This window comes from Myxine glutinosa, chromosome 12, assembly GCF_964187855.1.
Source record: "Myxine glutinosa chromosome 12, kmMyxGlut1.1, whole genome shotgun sequence".
Classification (NCBI taxonomy): domain Eukaryota; kingdom Metazoa; phylum Chordata; class Myxini; order Myxiniformes; family Myxinidae; genus Myxine; species Myxine glutinosa.
Window position 1 is genome coordinate 46,024,201 of NC_136272.1, and position 17,219 is coordinate 46,041,419.

A 17,219-nucleotide genomic window follows, 5' to 3' on the forward strand; every position below is an offset into this window, starting at 1 on the left:
GCTTGGCTACATTCTTGTGTCTGACCTCCTCAGACAATTCTCTGGTTTTCTTTCTTTTGTCCGTGCTCATTGAGCTATACACAGTGACACAAAACAGCAGAATGACTCCATTTCTCTATTCAAACTGGTTGAATGAGTGATCACCCCTCAGCCCAATGGGCTAAGGGGTATTGTCGTCAGGGATGTCGTCCGGGCGGGCAGGTGGGCGGGCGTCCGGGCGTCCGTCAACTTTTGGTTTCTGTCAATTTCAAGGAGAATGGCTTGTCCGATTAAATCAATTTTTGCAGTGTGTGTTGGGGTTGAGTAGAGGAAGGTTCCTTTCGGAAATGGGCACGCTGCGATTTTCAATATGGCCGCCACGGCTTCCTTTCACCATGCATGGGCTGAGGGGTTACGCCTGCTTTGCGGTGCTATTTATTTTTATATTGCAGGCACCTGCAACTCACCACAGGTGAGTTCAATTCCAAAGTAAAGGATAATCACCTACTTGAAATCTAATTATTTCTTACAACTTTAAAAAGGTGCCAATAATATTGTCTGGGCCATTTTAGGACTTCTGTGTGGAATAAGCTAAGGTTTTGTGATTTTTTTCAGGTTTTTTTGTTTTGTTCCACTGCAAACCAAAGTATATATGTATGTATGTATGTATATATGTATATGTGTATATATATATATATATATATATATATATATATATATATATATATATATATGTATGTGTGTGTGTATATGTACACTACATGGCCAAACGTATGTAGACACCCCATCTAATTAGAAATTCATATGTGGATACCTGTTACGTGGTCCTCCCGGTGACTACCTGGTCTCGGTGACCCCCGGACCGTGAGAGGAACTCCGCCAGAAAGATTTATTATGTATGCGCTTTCGTAACGCAATCAATATGAATTCCAACCAAGAAAAAACCCCACACCAAGGATCCGGAATAATCAATGATATATTCCCCGAGCAATCAACCATCAACAATCCACAATCAACAATCAATCCCCGAGATGATTAAGATGGCCATCTTACATACGTGTGTCCCCTTTCCCCACTCCCGACCCCTTGGGTACTCACGACCCCTTTGGTCTCTGTCCCTCACAATGTCTCTGGGCCCCTCCTGACCAAGATGATGGTCGGCTTCGCCGCACACGGGGGGTTGAACGAACCCCGGGCGGACGTGCTTCCACCGGGCACGTACCGTACCGGGAACCACGGCTGCAGCACACCCCTCCTGGCCAAGCGAAGCGGGCAAAGCAAGCGCCGCTTGCAACGCGCGCGAGGCCCCAATGTGCGACCCGTACGCGTCCTTGTAGACGGTGCGGCGAACTGTGCCGGACGCTGGGTCCGTGCACGGACCCACGGCAACTTGACGTGTCAAAAGGGTAGTTACACGTCCCGGTAACTCCTCTCGCCCGACGGGCTTGGGAACGCAGCTTTTCCACGCTGCTCAATCTCGATCCCCACTCTCCTCGGAGCTGGGTGAGGAAGAAGAAGAATCGTCGCTTCTCCCGGACCTCGTGTCTTTTCTTCTTCCGTTTCCGGTCTCCTTTTTCCCAGAAGGGCTCCTGACCCTTTAATCACAACAACCCTTAATCGACTACACATTGATAAGCAAAGACCTGAATAGTAATTCACATACATTCACATAAATATGTAACACTCCCCCCCTTCAAGAAAGAAAGTTTGAACCCAGCAAAAACTTTCTTTGCCGGCCAACTTGGATAAACAAACCAGATAACTCACCCCTCCTCCAACTCATCAGTTCCCCCCGGGCACAGTCATCACTTAAAAATAAAGCAACAAAATTTCACACAATCCCCTAGATTAATTCCCTCTGGACCAAGCGTCAACCACTTCTAGTTTCTCTTGAATGACGGTTAAGAGGTGGTGACCAAAGCCCCCAAATTTAAACCTCTCTATAGCACTTTTTTTTGGGAGGCCCAGCGGAGTATTCCCTACATGGACGCCTTAAGGAATGTGGAGTTCACGGTTAGTCCGGGGAGGAAAGTTCATTACATGGACGCCTTTAAGAACGGGGAGTTCACGGTTAGTCCGTGCAGGAAAGTTCACTACCTGGACGCCTTTAAGAACGTGGCGTTCACGGTTAGTCCGTGTAGGAGCCCCGGCTCGGCGGCTCCCCCGTATATATAGTGCTTCAACTTCTCCAGACTCCTAACAGTTACGGTGGGACCACTTGTCCCAGCCGTTACCTGACTGGCGGTCTCCTTCTCGGCCAGTGCTCTGACATTCATTTTTTCGGGAGGTGCCGTAACTCTGGGAGCCTCCATAGTAATATCGGCTGCTGCCAACCCCAAAACTACTGCCAAGTTGTCCTCTTCTGTAGACCTCTCGACGCCTACGAACTGCCTTCCCTACTGTTATGGTCCGACCCTCCAAATCCTTACCATTCCAATTCTTCTCTGCCTCCCTGGCGTCTCTTGTGCTTGCAAACGTGACAAAGCCGAACCCTCTTGACCATTGCGTTTCCCTGTCTTTTACCACCCGCACTTCCACCAGCGGACCATATCTGTTGAAGACAGAGGTCAGAACTTCTTCCTCTGTGTTGAAGTTCAGTCCCCCTACAAATAACTTGGAACTTTTGTCGCCATCCCGAGCTGGTGGGGTGTTATTTTCCCTGCTGTGCTCTTTACCAACCCTCGGGTTACCATAAATTTGCCCCCCGGCCAAATCATTCCCAATAATCACAGATACTCCGTCTACAGGAAGCGTGGCTTGTAAACTGACGGTGACCGGTCCTGACACCAAATCGGATTCCAAATGGATGACATGAAGTGGGGCACTAACACAGCCACCGATCCCTTGTAACCGAACACTATCACCCGTTGCGGTACTCTTTGACAATGGCAAAATGCCTTCAAGCATTAAGGATTGATGGGCTCCTGTGTCCCTCAAAACCCTAACCGGTCTTGGGTTAGTCAAGTCTCCCTTGAGTGAGACCAACCCCTCATAAATAAATGGTCGGTAACTCTTCTGTGGGCGATTTCTTACGCTTGCCATCGCATTCGGAGTGGTAATAGTCGGACTCCGCTCTGGGTCTTCCCTTTCCATGCGGTAACAACTGGACATCAAGTGTCCAGGTTTCTTGCAAAAAGCGCAAGTAGGCCCGGAGGAAAAACTCGTGGTCTGCCTCGGGCCCCCCGAAATATAAGTTTGTCTTGGGCCCGCAGCCCTCTGATTTCGAACAGGTGGGGTATCCGCGTTGTCCCCATAATCCTCTCGAGGCCGCCGCCATGTATTGTCGTTCTCCGCACCTGCTGTTCCCCACCTCCCCTGCGGAGATCTAGGCGAGGAGTTAGGTTCGTGGACCCCTATCCGGTGTGTTAAGGCATAATCATCTGCCATGGTGGCTGCGTCCCACAACTTCGGTACTTTCTTTTCCTGCAGGTACACTTTGATGTCCTCGTGGACACACTGTTGAAATTCCTCCACCAGGATCAAGTCACGCAATGTTTCGAAGTCTTTCCCGACTCCTTTTGACTCACACCACCGATCAAACATGTTTTCTTTCACTCTGGCAAACTCCACATGGGTCTCACTCTCCCTCTTCCTGGCATTCCTGAATTTTTGCCGGTAAGCTTCCGGAACCAACTCATAGGCTTTGAGGATGTGCTTCTTCAATACCTCATAATCTGCACATTGGTCCATTGGTAGCGCCGAATAAATCTCTTGAGCTTTTCCCACAAGCACACTTTGCACTAGTATGGTCCAGGCCTCCTCCGGCCAGTTTAACTGTCGAGCCACTTTCTCAAAGTGTGGAAAAAATTTAGCGACTTCCTTTTCACTGAAGGGTGGAACCAGCCTCACATGTCTGCCCACATCCCAGGTGTTCTGGCGAGGTGTCGACCCCGTCAGCAAGGGTGGTACCTCTCCCCGTTCTCTCATTAACTCCAGCACCTTGAATTTAATTTCTTGCTGAAGCGCCATGTCACGTTCCTTCAATTCCCTTTCCGCTTTTCTCTCCTCTGCTTCGAGTTCCCTTGCAGCTCCCCTCTCCTCTGCTTCTGCTTTCCTTTCCTCTGTTTTCATCCTTTCTAACCTTGCCTGGAGTTCTCGTTCCACTCTCCTTTCTTCTTCTGCTCTTTCCTTTTCTGCTTTCCTTTCTTCTTCTGCTAACCTTTCCTGGAGTTCTCGTTCCACTCTCCTTTCCTCTGCTTGTTTCTCTTCTCTCCTCTCTTCTGCTTTCCTTTCTTCTTCTTTTAACCTTTCCTGGAGTTCTCGTTCCACTCTCCTTTCCTCTGCTTGTTTCTCTTCTCTCCTCTCTTCTGCTTTCCTTTCTTCTTCTTTTAACCTTTCCTGGAGTTCTCGTTCCACTCTCCTTTCCTCTGCTTGTTTCTCTTCTCTCCTCTCTTCTGCTTTCCTTTCTTCTTCTGCTCTTTCCTTTTCTGCTTTCCTTTCTTCTTCTGCTCTTTCCTTTTCTGCTTTCCTTTCTTCTTCTTTGATCCGTTCCTGGCTCCGTAATTGCAACTCCAGTTTCCGGAGCTCAACGTCTTCTGGTTCTTCGGGTAGCCACTGCCAGGCTAACTCGTCCCATGTTCCTAATCCCACCATAGACTGTATCACCGTGGTCTGCAACTCTGCCTTCCTCAAATTAGTTCGGACCTCCAAGTTAAAATGTTTGGCCAATTTCAAGAGGTCCGCTTTTAGTAACGCTCGGAACTGTGCCTCACTCGGGGTTACCGCAAAGTTCTGTGCCACAAACGCCATGGTGCCTATCGTTAACACCTGTTAACCTTCACCCAAGACTTTACCCCACTTTCCCCAAAAATTTACCAATTAATACTTAATTAATACATTTTACTTAATAAAAATATTATTTTATACAATTTTAGATCCCGGACGTAGACCCAAATGCGAATCCGCAAATCGTAATTTGGACGAGCCCCCAATTCTGTTACGTGGTCCTCCCGGTGACTACCTGGTCTCGGTGACCCCCGGACCGTGAGAGGAACTCCGCCAGAAAGATTTATTATGTATGCGCTTTCGTAACGCAATCAATATGAATTCCAACCAAGAAAAAACCCCACACCAAGGATCCGGAATAATCAATGATATATTCCCCGAGCAATCAACCATCAACAATCCACAATCAACAATCAATCCCCGAGATGATTAAGATGGCCATCTTACATACGTGTGTCCCCTTTCCCCACTCCCGACCCCTTGGGTACTCACGACCCCTTTGGTCTCTGTCCCTCACAATGTCTCTGGGCCCCTCCTGACCAAGATGATGGTCGGCTTCGCCGCACACGGGGGGTTGAACGAACCCCGGGCGGACGTGCTTCCACCGGGCACGTACCGTACCGGGAACCACGGCTGCAGCACACCCCTCCTGGCCAAGCGAAGCGGGCAAAGCAAGCGCCGCTTGCAACGCGCGCGAGGCCCCAAAGTGCGACCCGTACGCGTCCTTGTAGACGGTGCGGCGAACTGTGCCGGACGCTGGGTCCGTGCACGGACCCACGGCAACTTGATGTGTCAAAAGGGTAGTTACACGTCCCGGTAACTCCTCTCGCCCGACGGGCTTGGGAACGCAGCTTTTCCACGCTGCTCAATCTCGATCCCCACTCTCCTCGCCCTCGGAGCTGGGCGAGGAAGAAGAAGAATCGTCGCTTCTCCCGGACCTCGTGTCTTTTCTTCTTCCGTTTCCGGTCTCCTTTTTCCCAGAAGGGCTCCTGACCCTTTAATCACAACAACCCTTAATCGACTACACATTGATAAGCAAAGACCTGAATAGTAATTCACATACATTCACATAAAGATGTAACAATACCAAATATTATTTTAATTTCAACAATTTTCTGGAAGAAATGGTGCATTATTTGAAAAAAGTTCTAGGGTGCCAATATTTTTGGCCACGACTGTATTTTACTCCCAAAATGTCTGCGATTTTGACCTGCACCCCCTGTCTTGTACCTTCACTCGATTTATCTACTGTTGGAAAGGTAATCATCGATTTACTTTGTCGAAAAAAACCATTGGCATGGTTACCTATTTTCTTTGAATGCATATGAAGATGGGTGGGGAAGACAGGTGAGATGGAAGGAAGAGGGGAGGCAGGAGTGGGAGAGGTGAGACATGGGTGGGAGAGGGGAGGCAGGAGTGGGAGAGGGGAGACATGGGTGGGAGAGGGGAGGCAGGAGTGGGAGAGGGGAGACATGGGTGGGAGAGGGGAGACATGGGTGGGAGAGGGGAGAGAGGGGTGACAGGGGTGCGAGAGGGGAGACAGGGGTTGGGAGAGGGGTGACAGGGGTGGAGTAGGGGATACAGGGGAGGGAGAGGGGAGACAGGGAAGGGAGAGGGGAGACAGGGGAAGGGAGAGGGGAGACAGGGGAAGGAGAGGGGAGACTGGGGAAGGGATGGGGATACTGGGGAGGGAGAGGGGAGACTGGGGAGGAGGAGGGGAGACTGTGGAGGGAGTGGGGGAGAGAGAGAGAGAGTGGGGGACTGGAGGTGGGAGTAGAGATGGGAGGAGGTTTGTGTGTGTGAATGCATGCGCGTGTGTGTGTGTGTGTGTGTGTGTACACACATGTATGTATATATATCTATTTGTGTGTATATGTACACTACATGGCCAAACGTATGCATACACCCCATCTAATTAGTGGATTCGGCTGTTTTAGCAACACCTGTTGCTGATAGGTATTTCACTCCCGTTGCTGACAGCTGACAGCTCAGCCATGAAGTGGTAGGCCACACAAGCTCATAGAACAGCACCGCCGAGTTCTGAAGTGCGTAGCACATAAAATCGTCTGTCCTTGGTTGCAACACCCACTTCCGAGTTCTAAACTACCTCTGGAAGCGACGTCAGCACAACAACTGTTCAGCGGGAGATTTATGAAATAGGTTTCCATGGCCGAGCAGCTGCACACAAGCCTAGAATCACCATACGCAATGCCAAGCCTCTGCTGGAGTGGTGTAAAGCTCGCCGCCATTGGACTCTGGAGCCCTGGCAACACGTTCTCTGCAGTGATGAATCACGCTTCCCCATCTGGCAGTCTGGGTTTGGGGGATGCTAGGAGAATGCTACCTGTCCGAATGCATAGTGCCAACAGTAAAGTTTGGTGGAGGAGGAATAATGGTCTGGGGCTGTTTTTCATGGTTTGGGCTCAGCCCCTTAGTTCCAGTGAAGGGAAATCTTAACCCTACAGCATACAGTGACATTCTAGACGATTGTGTGCTTCCAACTTTGTGGCAACAGTTTGTGGAAGGCCCTTTCCTGTTTCAGCATGACAATGCCCCCATGCACAAAGCGAAGTCCATACAGAAATGGTTTGTCGAGATCGGTGTGGAAGAACTTGACTGGCCTGCACAGAGCCCTGACCTCAACCCCATTGAACACCTTTGGGATGAATTGGAATGCTGACTGCGAGCCAGGCCTAATCGCCCAACATCAGTGCCCGACCTCACTAATGCTCTTGTGGCTGAATGGAAGCAAATCCCCGCAGCAATGTTCCAACATCGAGTGGAAATCCTTCCCAGAAGAGTGGAGGCTGCTACAGCAGCAGCAAAGGGGGCCCAACTCCATATTAATGCCCATGGTTTTGGAATGCATTTATGTGTATGTGTGTATATATATATATGTATGTGTGTGTTTATGTATATATATATATGCATACATACACACATACAGTATATACTTTTGCTTATTTGAAAGCAGACCGTGAAGTCTCAAGAATCTCGTCGAAAATCTTTGAAATCCAAAATTTTAATTCCTGGAATCACCTATTAAATGACCATTGTCACACTTGCCTCCATTTCGAAACATCATAGGATTTTGGAGTTCATGTTTTAAGACATGTCACCGTTAATCCCGGCAGGGTATTTTGAGTAACCCAGACACGTTGAGAGAGATTTCTCTGCATTCCTTGCAGTGGGTCGCCATGAACTTCATTGAAAGTTTATTACAAATGTTGACGAGGATTCACTGCAATTGCAAAGATATTCCGTGTCGTTGTCGCCCCCTTCCGTCCATTATCTCTAAATATACACCATTCTATCCCGAACCTTGTCCTGTGTCCTCGAGTTTTGTTGCATTTTGGATGGGGTTGTGTGGGGATTGTATTCGTTGACGAGAGTAAGCAGATGTGGAAGGGGGGAAAAAAGCCATAAGTTTTTCACCTTGAAAGCCTCAGGCCTACTGTGATCCCTCAGTGCCACTCAAAGAGAATAAGGTATTCGTTCCTCAAATCAGCAGAAATCCCACGAGGAACATAATAACTGCACGAGGAAAACAAAGGTTGGACCTCACGTTGGGTCTCTCCCTAATCCGAGCCCTCCCCGTTTCCCTCCTTCCTCATCACCCAATCCTGACTGTTGGCACCGATGGTCGGCAGTGGGTTTTCCGAGAGGCAGCCTCCGGCCTGACCTTTCCAACACAACGTAATGCTCTTTGCCTGCACGTCGATTCATCGGCGGCCTGTATTCAGCCACAGAACGATCCTTTTATTGAGAAAAGAACTTTTGAGGCTTTGTGGAAACATCGGCAAATCTAATTACATCGAGGTGGGGTAGGTTGGGGGTACATCTATTTATTATGTATGCAAATTTGCCGGATCTTTCACCCCCATCGACCCCCAGCCATCCTCGAAGCATGCCCCTTTCCCTCTTCCCTCCCATTATTCCCATATTTACCCAAACTTATTTCCCTTTCTCTCCCCACTTATCTTCTTTACCTTTCTCTCCTATCATCCTACTTTTTGTGGACAAAGTCAAGGCTTATGGAAGAGCGAGTACACTGAACGAATCAGGACGCCAAAGAACAAAAGGAACGAGAACAGTTTACGTGAACCAGGTAAACTGGCTGAACAGTTTACGTTTTGTATCCTACTGATAAGCCGGACTTGGATCTGGACCACTAGTCCTTGTCACACACCCAACCTGTCCACCCAAGTTCGTCAGAATTCGTCCCCAACATTTTGAGGTATCCAGCTCAGTCAAACAAACAGGGTGAAAATATAACCTCCATCCACCTTCAGTGGTGGAGATATCAATTTAAAGATGGGGGAGGCGCCTTAAACATAGTACGTGCTGCTTCCTCCTTGCTTGACGTTTTTTTTTTTTTTTTTTTTTTTTTTGTATACAAGATCGAGGCTCGTGAAAGAGCTAACATTAATCACACAGAAAGACAAACCGACACATAAAACATATAACATGGGGAGCGGTAGACAAGATGGGGCGAGAGGGAGAGGAACACAAACACAACATCTGAGAGCAGGGACATCGAGAGATCTGTGGGAGGGAGAGGGCTTTGGGGGGAGGGGAGGGGTTGGCATGGGAAGGGAGGGGGTGGGAGAGGTATAAAACATATGGACACTGCCGGGACTTCCAGGAAAGAAGTTGGAATTTCAAACAAGGTGGATCTGGGGTGAATTAGTGGGGGTAGAAAAGATCAAGGTTTTGGATGGGGGAAGATAAGAGATGGTGGTGAACAGCTGTTTTAAAGACCTGGAGGGAGGAGGGGGATTGAAGGGAGTGAGGGAGTTTGTTCCAGAGGCGGGAGAAAAGAGGAATGAAAGAGTGAAGGTGAGCAGAGAGCCTAGATTTCGGCAGTTTAACCATCAGAGGGTTGCTGGCAGATCTTGTGCGACCTGTAGGAATATTTGGGGGACAAAGCACAGAGAGAGCTGGGGGAGCAAGGCCGGAAAGGAGTCGGTAGAAGACAGAAAGATTCAGACAGAAAGACAGAAAGAAAGTTCAGCATTTAAGGGGATAGAGCATGGACAATACCTTTAGGTTGGCATTCATAGCGAGGAGGAAATGCCCCGCTGAGTGCGTTGAGAAAAGCAGTGCCATTGTTGTAACGCCACTGGTACCCAGAATACCCCGGAAAGTAATGGCACTTCCCCCCAAGCTTCGTGCCTGTTTGGCTCTTCCAACAATCTTCTCTTATTTTCGTCTGTATGTCCATGTATGTGAGATGGGTGTGTGGCAGTTCCACTATGAGCTTTTGACACTGTACTGTAAAAAAAAAAAAGAAGGGGGGTGGAGAGGAAAGAGGGGAATGAGAGGACGCATGGGGTAGGCAAGATGGATGGATATACAGTAGTGAGAAAATGTTTGTGAACCCTTTGGAATTTTCTGTATTTGTGCATAAACTTGACCTAAAATGTGATCAGATCTTCATTTGCGGCCTAATAATACATAAAGAAAAGCTGATTAAACAAATAGCACAAAAAAAATCTACTTTTTCATTTATTTATTGAGCAAAATGATCCAACATTAAATTTCTTTGTCGGAAAAAGTTTGTGAACCTCAGCTCAATTGAAAAAGAGGGTGAATCAGCTTTCAATCAATGGGATGACAATGAGGAGTGAGTTTGGGTGGTCCTGTCCTATATGAAAAACATAAACTTTGTTCGTCACCATCAGAGTCTGGTCTTCACCACAGAGGTTTGTGGAAGTGCGTCATGCCCCGATCAAAAGAGATTTCTGAGGACCTCAGAAAAAGAGTTGTCAATGCTCATCGGTCTGGAGAGGGTTACAAAACCATTTTAAACATGTTGGGCTCCACAAACCCACCGTCAGGCAGATCGTGTACAAATGGAGAAAATGCAACACCATCCTCTTTCCAGGAGTGGTCGTCCAACTAAAATCACTCCCAAGAGTAAGGAGCACAATAATCCAGGAGGTCACCAAGAACCCCAGGGTCTGCAGGCCTCTATTGCATTGGCTAATGTCAGTGTCCATGAGTCCGCCATCAGGAAAACACTGAACAAGAAGGGTGTGCATGGGAAGACAGCAAGGAGGAAACGACTGCTCTCCAAGAACATTGCAGCCCGTCTCAAGTTTGCCAAATACCACCTGGATGACCCAGAAGACTATTGGACAAATGTTCCGTGAACAGATGAGTCGAAAGTGGAACGTTTTGGCTTAAATGAGAAATGTTATGTTTGGCGAAAACTAAGCACTGCATTTCAACATAAGAACCTCATCCCAACTGGGAAGCATGGTGGTGGGAGTATCATGGTTTGGAGCTGCTTTGCTGCCTCAAGACCCGGACGGTTTGCCATCATTAACGGAACCATGAATTCTGGATTGTACCAGAAAATTGTACCAGTGAGTAGAAGCAACATGTCCAAGGTGGTGAGATGAGGTCATTGGAGGAAAGGAAGGCTTTCATATCTCCTGTGATGATGGATTCCATGACCTTGCTGATGATTGGAAGGAAGCTGATTGGTCTGAAGTTAAGGGGATCGCTTTTTGCACCTTGTTCATGTAATGTGGTGATGTGGGTTGATTTCCAAGCAGATGGAAAATGACCTTGTGCAAATGATAGGGTGATCAGAGCAGGAATAGGATGTGCAAGCGCAGCAGAGCAGGTTTTTAGAGCATGTGAGCTGATGCCTTCTGGTCCAGTCCAAGGTTGCCAGAAACTTCTCCACCTTCTCAGGTGCAAAAGCCACAGCGTCCAGGACCAGTTTGGTATGACTGGGAAGGGTGGGTACTGAGAGCGAGGGGTTGGAGACAAGATTTGAAAGCAACCACAGAACTGATGCATTCAGCTTTCTCATGATCGGAGGCAGCTGTTGTTCCATTTGAAGTGAGGGAAGGGATGGAGGCGTGGAATACTCCAGAGACAGATCTAATAAGATGCGACCATGTTTTAGAGGAGGGAGAGAAGGTTAAAGTTCCCATCTTCTCTTGCTTTTCTCATTGCCAAATTTCTCCTCTGCACCCTGTGTGTATGTAATAAATATATGGTCCCTTATCATCACCTCTGTTTGCTCAATCAATACTTTTGGCTATTTTTATGTCTCCGTCAACGAAGTCGCCGGTGGCATTATGTTTTCAGGTTGTCGGTCCGGCCGTCCGTGATAGGTTTTCGTTACCGTACCTCAATAACTTGAGAACGGCTGAAGGGATCTTAGTCAAACTTGGTGCAGGTATGTATAATGAGGTAAAGATGAACTCATTAGATTTTGGAGTCGAGGTCAAAGGCCAAACGCCAGAGGTCATGTTAGGTAAAAATCCTGTTACCACGAAAACTTGTGAACCAGTGATAGGATTCTGTCCAAATTTGGTACAGTTATGTAGAATGATGTAAAGATGTACTGATTACATTTTGGGGTCAAAGGTCAAAGTCTGTAATATGTCTATAACTTGAGAACGGCTGAAGTGATCTAATTCAAACTTAGTACTGGGATGTATAATGATGTAAAGATGAACTGATTATACTTTGGGGTCAAAGGTCAAAGTCTGTAATAGGTCTATAACTTGAGAAGGGCTGAAGTGATCTAATTCAAACTTGGTACAGATATGTATAATGAGGTAAAAGGTAACTGATTAGAATTTGGGGTCAAGATGTCAAAGGTCAAAGTCTGTAATAGGTCTATAACTTGAGAACGACTAAAGGGATCTCATTCAAATTTGGTACAGATGTGTAAAATGATGTAAAGATTAACTGATTAGATTTTGGGGTCAAAGGTCAGAGGCCATATCAGGTAAAATGTGATAAGTTGTGAACAGCTGAAGGGATTTAAATTAAAACTTGGTCCAGGTATGTATCACGATGTAAACATGAAGTGATTAAATTTTGGGGTCAAGAGGTCAAATGTCAGAGGTCATATCAGGTAAAAATGTGATAAGTTGTGAACAGCTGAAGGGATTTAAATTAAAACTTGGTACAGGTATTATAACGCTGTAAACATGAACTGATTAAATTTTGGGGCCAATGGGTCAAAGGTCAGAGGTCATATCAGGTAAAAATGTGATAACTTGAGAACAGCTGAATGGATTTAAATGAAACTTGGTCCAAGTATTATAATGATGTTATAATGTGGGCGGAGGCATATCGGTCGACATCGTGACATCAAAGAGTGTCGTTCTAGTTCCAAACCTGCATTTGCTGTAATTGTTCTCCCTTTAAATGAAACAAAAAATTTAAATGTGCAATCTCTTCCTTCTTTATTTTAACCATGTGTCCCCACTGCTCTGCTCTTGCAGCAGACATGTCCTCTTTGGATTTTGACTCTGACGAGCTGTCTGAGCTGTACGGATACGTAGACAGCCGTTGGCGTAATGAGGCAGACAAGGGAGTCGAGGAGGGCGAAGACCCTGCCCGCTTGTTCGAGCGATCACGTATCAAGGCATTGGCCGGTAGGTTGCATTGAAGTTTCACGCCTGCTCGTTTAGAAGTTTGATCCACGCAAGGCCAATATTTGCATAGTAACTAGCAGTGACGTGCAGAACATCCGTGCAATTTAAAATGTGACTTTGAGGCCTCAACTCTTTCCCCTCCCCACTCCACCCCTCTCCTCCCAACCATTCCCCTCCCCCCCCCTCCCTCCTCGCAAACCCCAAGTCATCAACCGACCGCTCGATCGCTGAGGCCTATCTTCACAAGGCCCATGACGCTTATCGGCCCAAAATCCTTTCAATTGTCGATTTGGTCATTTTTTAACTGAAGGGAAAACTTATAGGGAGGGCATGGCGATTGTGAATGTGACTGCTCCGAAAATGTCTTTGGCTTCACACAGCACCAGCATGGCGGCCGTATGATTTTTCAGGTTGAAATTGTGGGTGGAGTCAGACGAACTGTCCAACCAATGGGTGAAGCTCGAACGGACACAAGCACCTTTTATAGTATAGCAGCAAGGTTAATTTGGTTCACTTATAGTCATCCACAGGTAGCTCACACCAGAAGGCGTTGAGGAAGCATTAATGAACGACTAGTTGTGAACGTTTCCAAACCTAATAATTCATCTTAGACAGGTTACGACTCCATCGTGGAGTTCTGCTGAGGCAGCCTTCAACCAGGGGAGGAATTTGGTCAGAGCACCAGGACACGTGACTGTCTATTTTTGAAAGGTACTTTGGATGCTTAACAACCTCAAGCAAATGCTAACAGATGAGATGAATTAATTTGCTCGATATTCTGTAGGTGTGTGATAACATTTGAGGGAGTAGTGATGGGACATTCAGATTTATCCCGTAGTACTACTACTAATCCACAGGCCCAGTTAAGGGGTGCAACGACCACCCTTGGGGGTTGAACTTTGTGCACTTCGTTCCCCTGGGACAGGAGAAATGGGAGGTTAGGACAGGAATTTTTGGCCATGGTGCCGGCGATAGCTGGCCTACTATTCGTCAAGGACACCGTGGGATCTTTAACGTCCACCAAATAATCCCGGGAGATGGGACACTAGTTTAATGTCCATCTGAGGGATGGCACACGCATTGATGAATCACCCGGCCTGTGAAACATCGAGATGACAGTTTATAGCTGGGTCGGGATTCCAACCCAGGACAGACAGCTTAAAGGGGAGTGTGCGTACTCCTAGGACCACCTTGTCACCCATCTTGTAGTGAGGACTAACTATTAAAAATGCTGTGCTAGTGGAGGACAATAAGTTCCTAACCGTGCCTTGCAAATGGAGATGCTGCGCCAGTTGAGGCAGAATTTCGTATCTCTCCATCAGCCTCGACATTCCACGCTCGCCCGTCATTTCATCACGAGCAGTATTTTGAGATCGCTGGGTCGTTCTCATACCCTGGCACTGACCATCCATGGTTCTTCAATGACAATCCGTTCCATCGACCATCACCGGTACCTTGTACTTACAGAAGACCATCCGGGGTCCATCACTCATGACCATCCGGGGTCCATCACACACACCAGGGTTTTTACAACTGCTTGTTTGGGAGACCTTGTACTTACATTAGACCATCCGGGGTCCATCACACACACCAGGGCTTTTACCACTGCTTGTTTGGGAGGGGGTGGAGGTTAGGGGAAGTGTTGGGAGTACTGGAGTGTGGATATGGCACTGTCATGATAACCCAAATTACCTCTTTTGTCACTGAGTTTCCTTCAATAAATCTTACACACTTTGTTGTTGTTCATACTAACTGAGAATAACTTTCTGAAGATTCTGTAAGATATAAATTACTGTACTTAACCTTTTCACTGCTTCATTACCTGTTCCAATGTTGGTGTTGGCTTAGCGGTTAGGGTGCCGGCTTGGGATCCGAGGATCCTGGGTTCGAATCCCGGTCGATCGCTGAATTAACGCCAGGGGGGTTGACTCAGCCTGTCATCCTTCAGAGGTCGGCAAATTGAGTACCAGCTTGCTGGGATGAATGATCACGGAGTGTACCCCGATTTAGAATAGGTACACCGTATCCCTGCGCATCGTAAGAGGCGACCAAGGGTTGGCGCCAGGAAGGGCATCCGGCCATAAAAACATTGCCACAAACAGGGAACCATGATTGTCATGGGGCCCGCAAGGCTAACCCCTTCTCTAGCGGGGAAAAATGGCCTTAAAACGATCATTCATTCATTACCTGTTCCAATGACTATACTATCTCCATTGACATGTATGTACCATGTGAAAGTAACCACCATATATAGTGTATGCTTATCATGTGTAGCATCAGTAGAGGGAGGATATATACATATACATTAATTATAATAAAAATTCCTTCAAATTGAGCTCAGCACAGCATGTACTACATTTAATACATCAGTGGAGAGGTAAAATAGGCTGGCAGGAGGTGAAGAGGCGAAGAGAGTGAAAAGGTGAAATAGGCTTGAGGTACGCACACTCACCTCTAAGCTGTCCAGCCTGGGTTCGAATCCCGACACGGATATAAACTGTCATCTGGTGTTTCACAGGCAGGGTGATTCATCAATGTGTGTGCAGTCTCTCCGGTGGATGTTAAAATGGGTGTCCCGTCTGCTATTGTTCGTTGGTCGACATTAAAGACCCTACGATGTTCTTCACGAAGAGTAGGCGAGCTATCGCCGGCACTATGAACAAATTCCCAATTGCTGCCGTGACTTTAGTCGAACGTCAGGCCTAGCCAGCCGGTTCGTGAAAGACTTGGGCCAAAACTCCCCTGGCCAACTTCACTTGAACGTGGGAATAAGGTTTTATGGACTATTGAAGAAACAACTCAAAACCTCCATTTGTACTTCACCCATGACGATTCAGTGCTCAGTTAGTTTTTGTTCGCCGCAGGACAACACATAGGGTAGAAAGGAGGGAGCGAGAGAGGGAGGGAGAGTAGGATGTGTGGAGGGTGTGAGGGAGGGATGCTGGACTGGAACTCATCACCTGGGTGTAAACCCGAGGTGGCCTTGAAAACGGAGAGAGGGAGAAAGCCAGAGAGGTAGAGAGGTAGACAGGTAGAGATAGAGAGATAGTCAGAGTCACGGGTGACTTGCATCGGAGTGCCTTGACAAGGGGTCGTTTATACCCCACAATGGACGGCCCGTTTTCCCTGGGAAGCCCACAAAGCAGCCGCGAGATGGAATGCAGGTTCAAGCAGCTGCAAGGTGAGATTCACCAGCTCTTGCAGGTATTACGAGGGGACCAAAGCCGGCCAAGTCTCCATAATGTATATTCTGAAGTGTTTAAGTGAAGGTAATAGCTCACATTATGGTATATTTAAGCTTGCAGCAAACTGTGTACCTCCACCTTTATACCCATGCCCATATACACCTGCACAGTGAGCCCTAGTCAGCCAGAAAGCTGCACATGACGATTTCGGACCTTTCATCCCCATGGGCTAACTCAGGTGTGCATTATACTGTAATAAAATCGTTCTTAAATCAAATGAGTGAACCTGCATAGTTCGGAAGGTAAAAAGCCTTGCTCCTTATGAAAGTTCGTATACGTGTTGTGACAGCCACAGGAGAGGACGAAGGAGTTGCTAGGCACCACGGAACGCTGGGAAATTTGATCTGTGACATTGACCGTGACGAGGTCTAGCTGAGCTTTTGCCGTGCCACGTTTCACCATCTTGATGATCCGTTTGCATTGGGACAAACCTTGTCTTTACCTCCGCGTGTTCCATATAATATATTGGATTATCTATTTGTGAATAGTGTTACCTATAACACCCGAGTCATAATGAAGAATTCGTTTTCACACTCAGTCGCGGACCCACCGCACTCGTACAATACTCCTACATACATCAATATCGGATGGGTCTTCAACAAACATGGAGCACTTTCTTAAATAAAACAAGGATCAAGTTAATCAAGCATAAACTAATATTGCTTACGAAAGTCTCCGTGCTGCGGGTCTGTTCTCTCCCACACTACGGCTGACTCCTTCGTGCTTAAAAAAAATCTTAGAGATAATTCTAGACCTGTAAATGAAAAAGTCTTAGATAAGGAACCACAATGGTACTCGGTAGACCTGAGGCTGAACAGTTTACGTTTTTTATCCACCGGATGGTTGGATCCGGATCCAA

At 47.2% G+C, this 17,219-nt stretch overlaps 1 protein-coding gene across 1 annotated transcript in view; it reads left to right on the plus strand.

Annotated features, from left to right (window-relative positions):
* LOC144888455 (spectrin beta chain, non-erythrocytic 1-like) overlaps positions 1-17,219 on the plus strand; it is a 67,885-nt gene that overhangs the window by 23,072 nt on the left and 27,594 nt on the right. The window contains exon 2 of the mRNA XM_078766371.1: positions 12,963-13,115. Within this exon, the coding sequence (XP_078622497.1) occupies positions 12,968-13,115 (148 nt within the window). The 5' untranslated portion in view covers positions 12,963-12,967. The remainder of the gene's footprint in view (positions 1-12,962; positions 13,116-17,219) is intronic.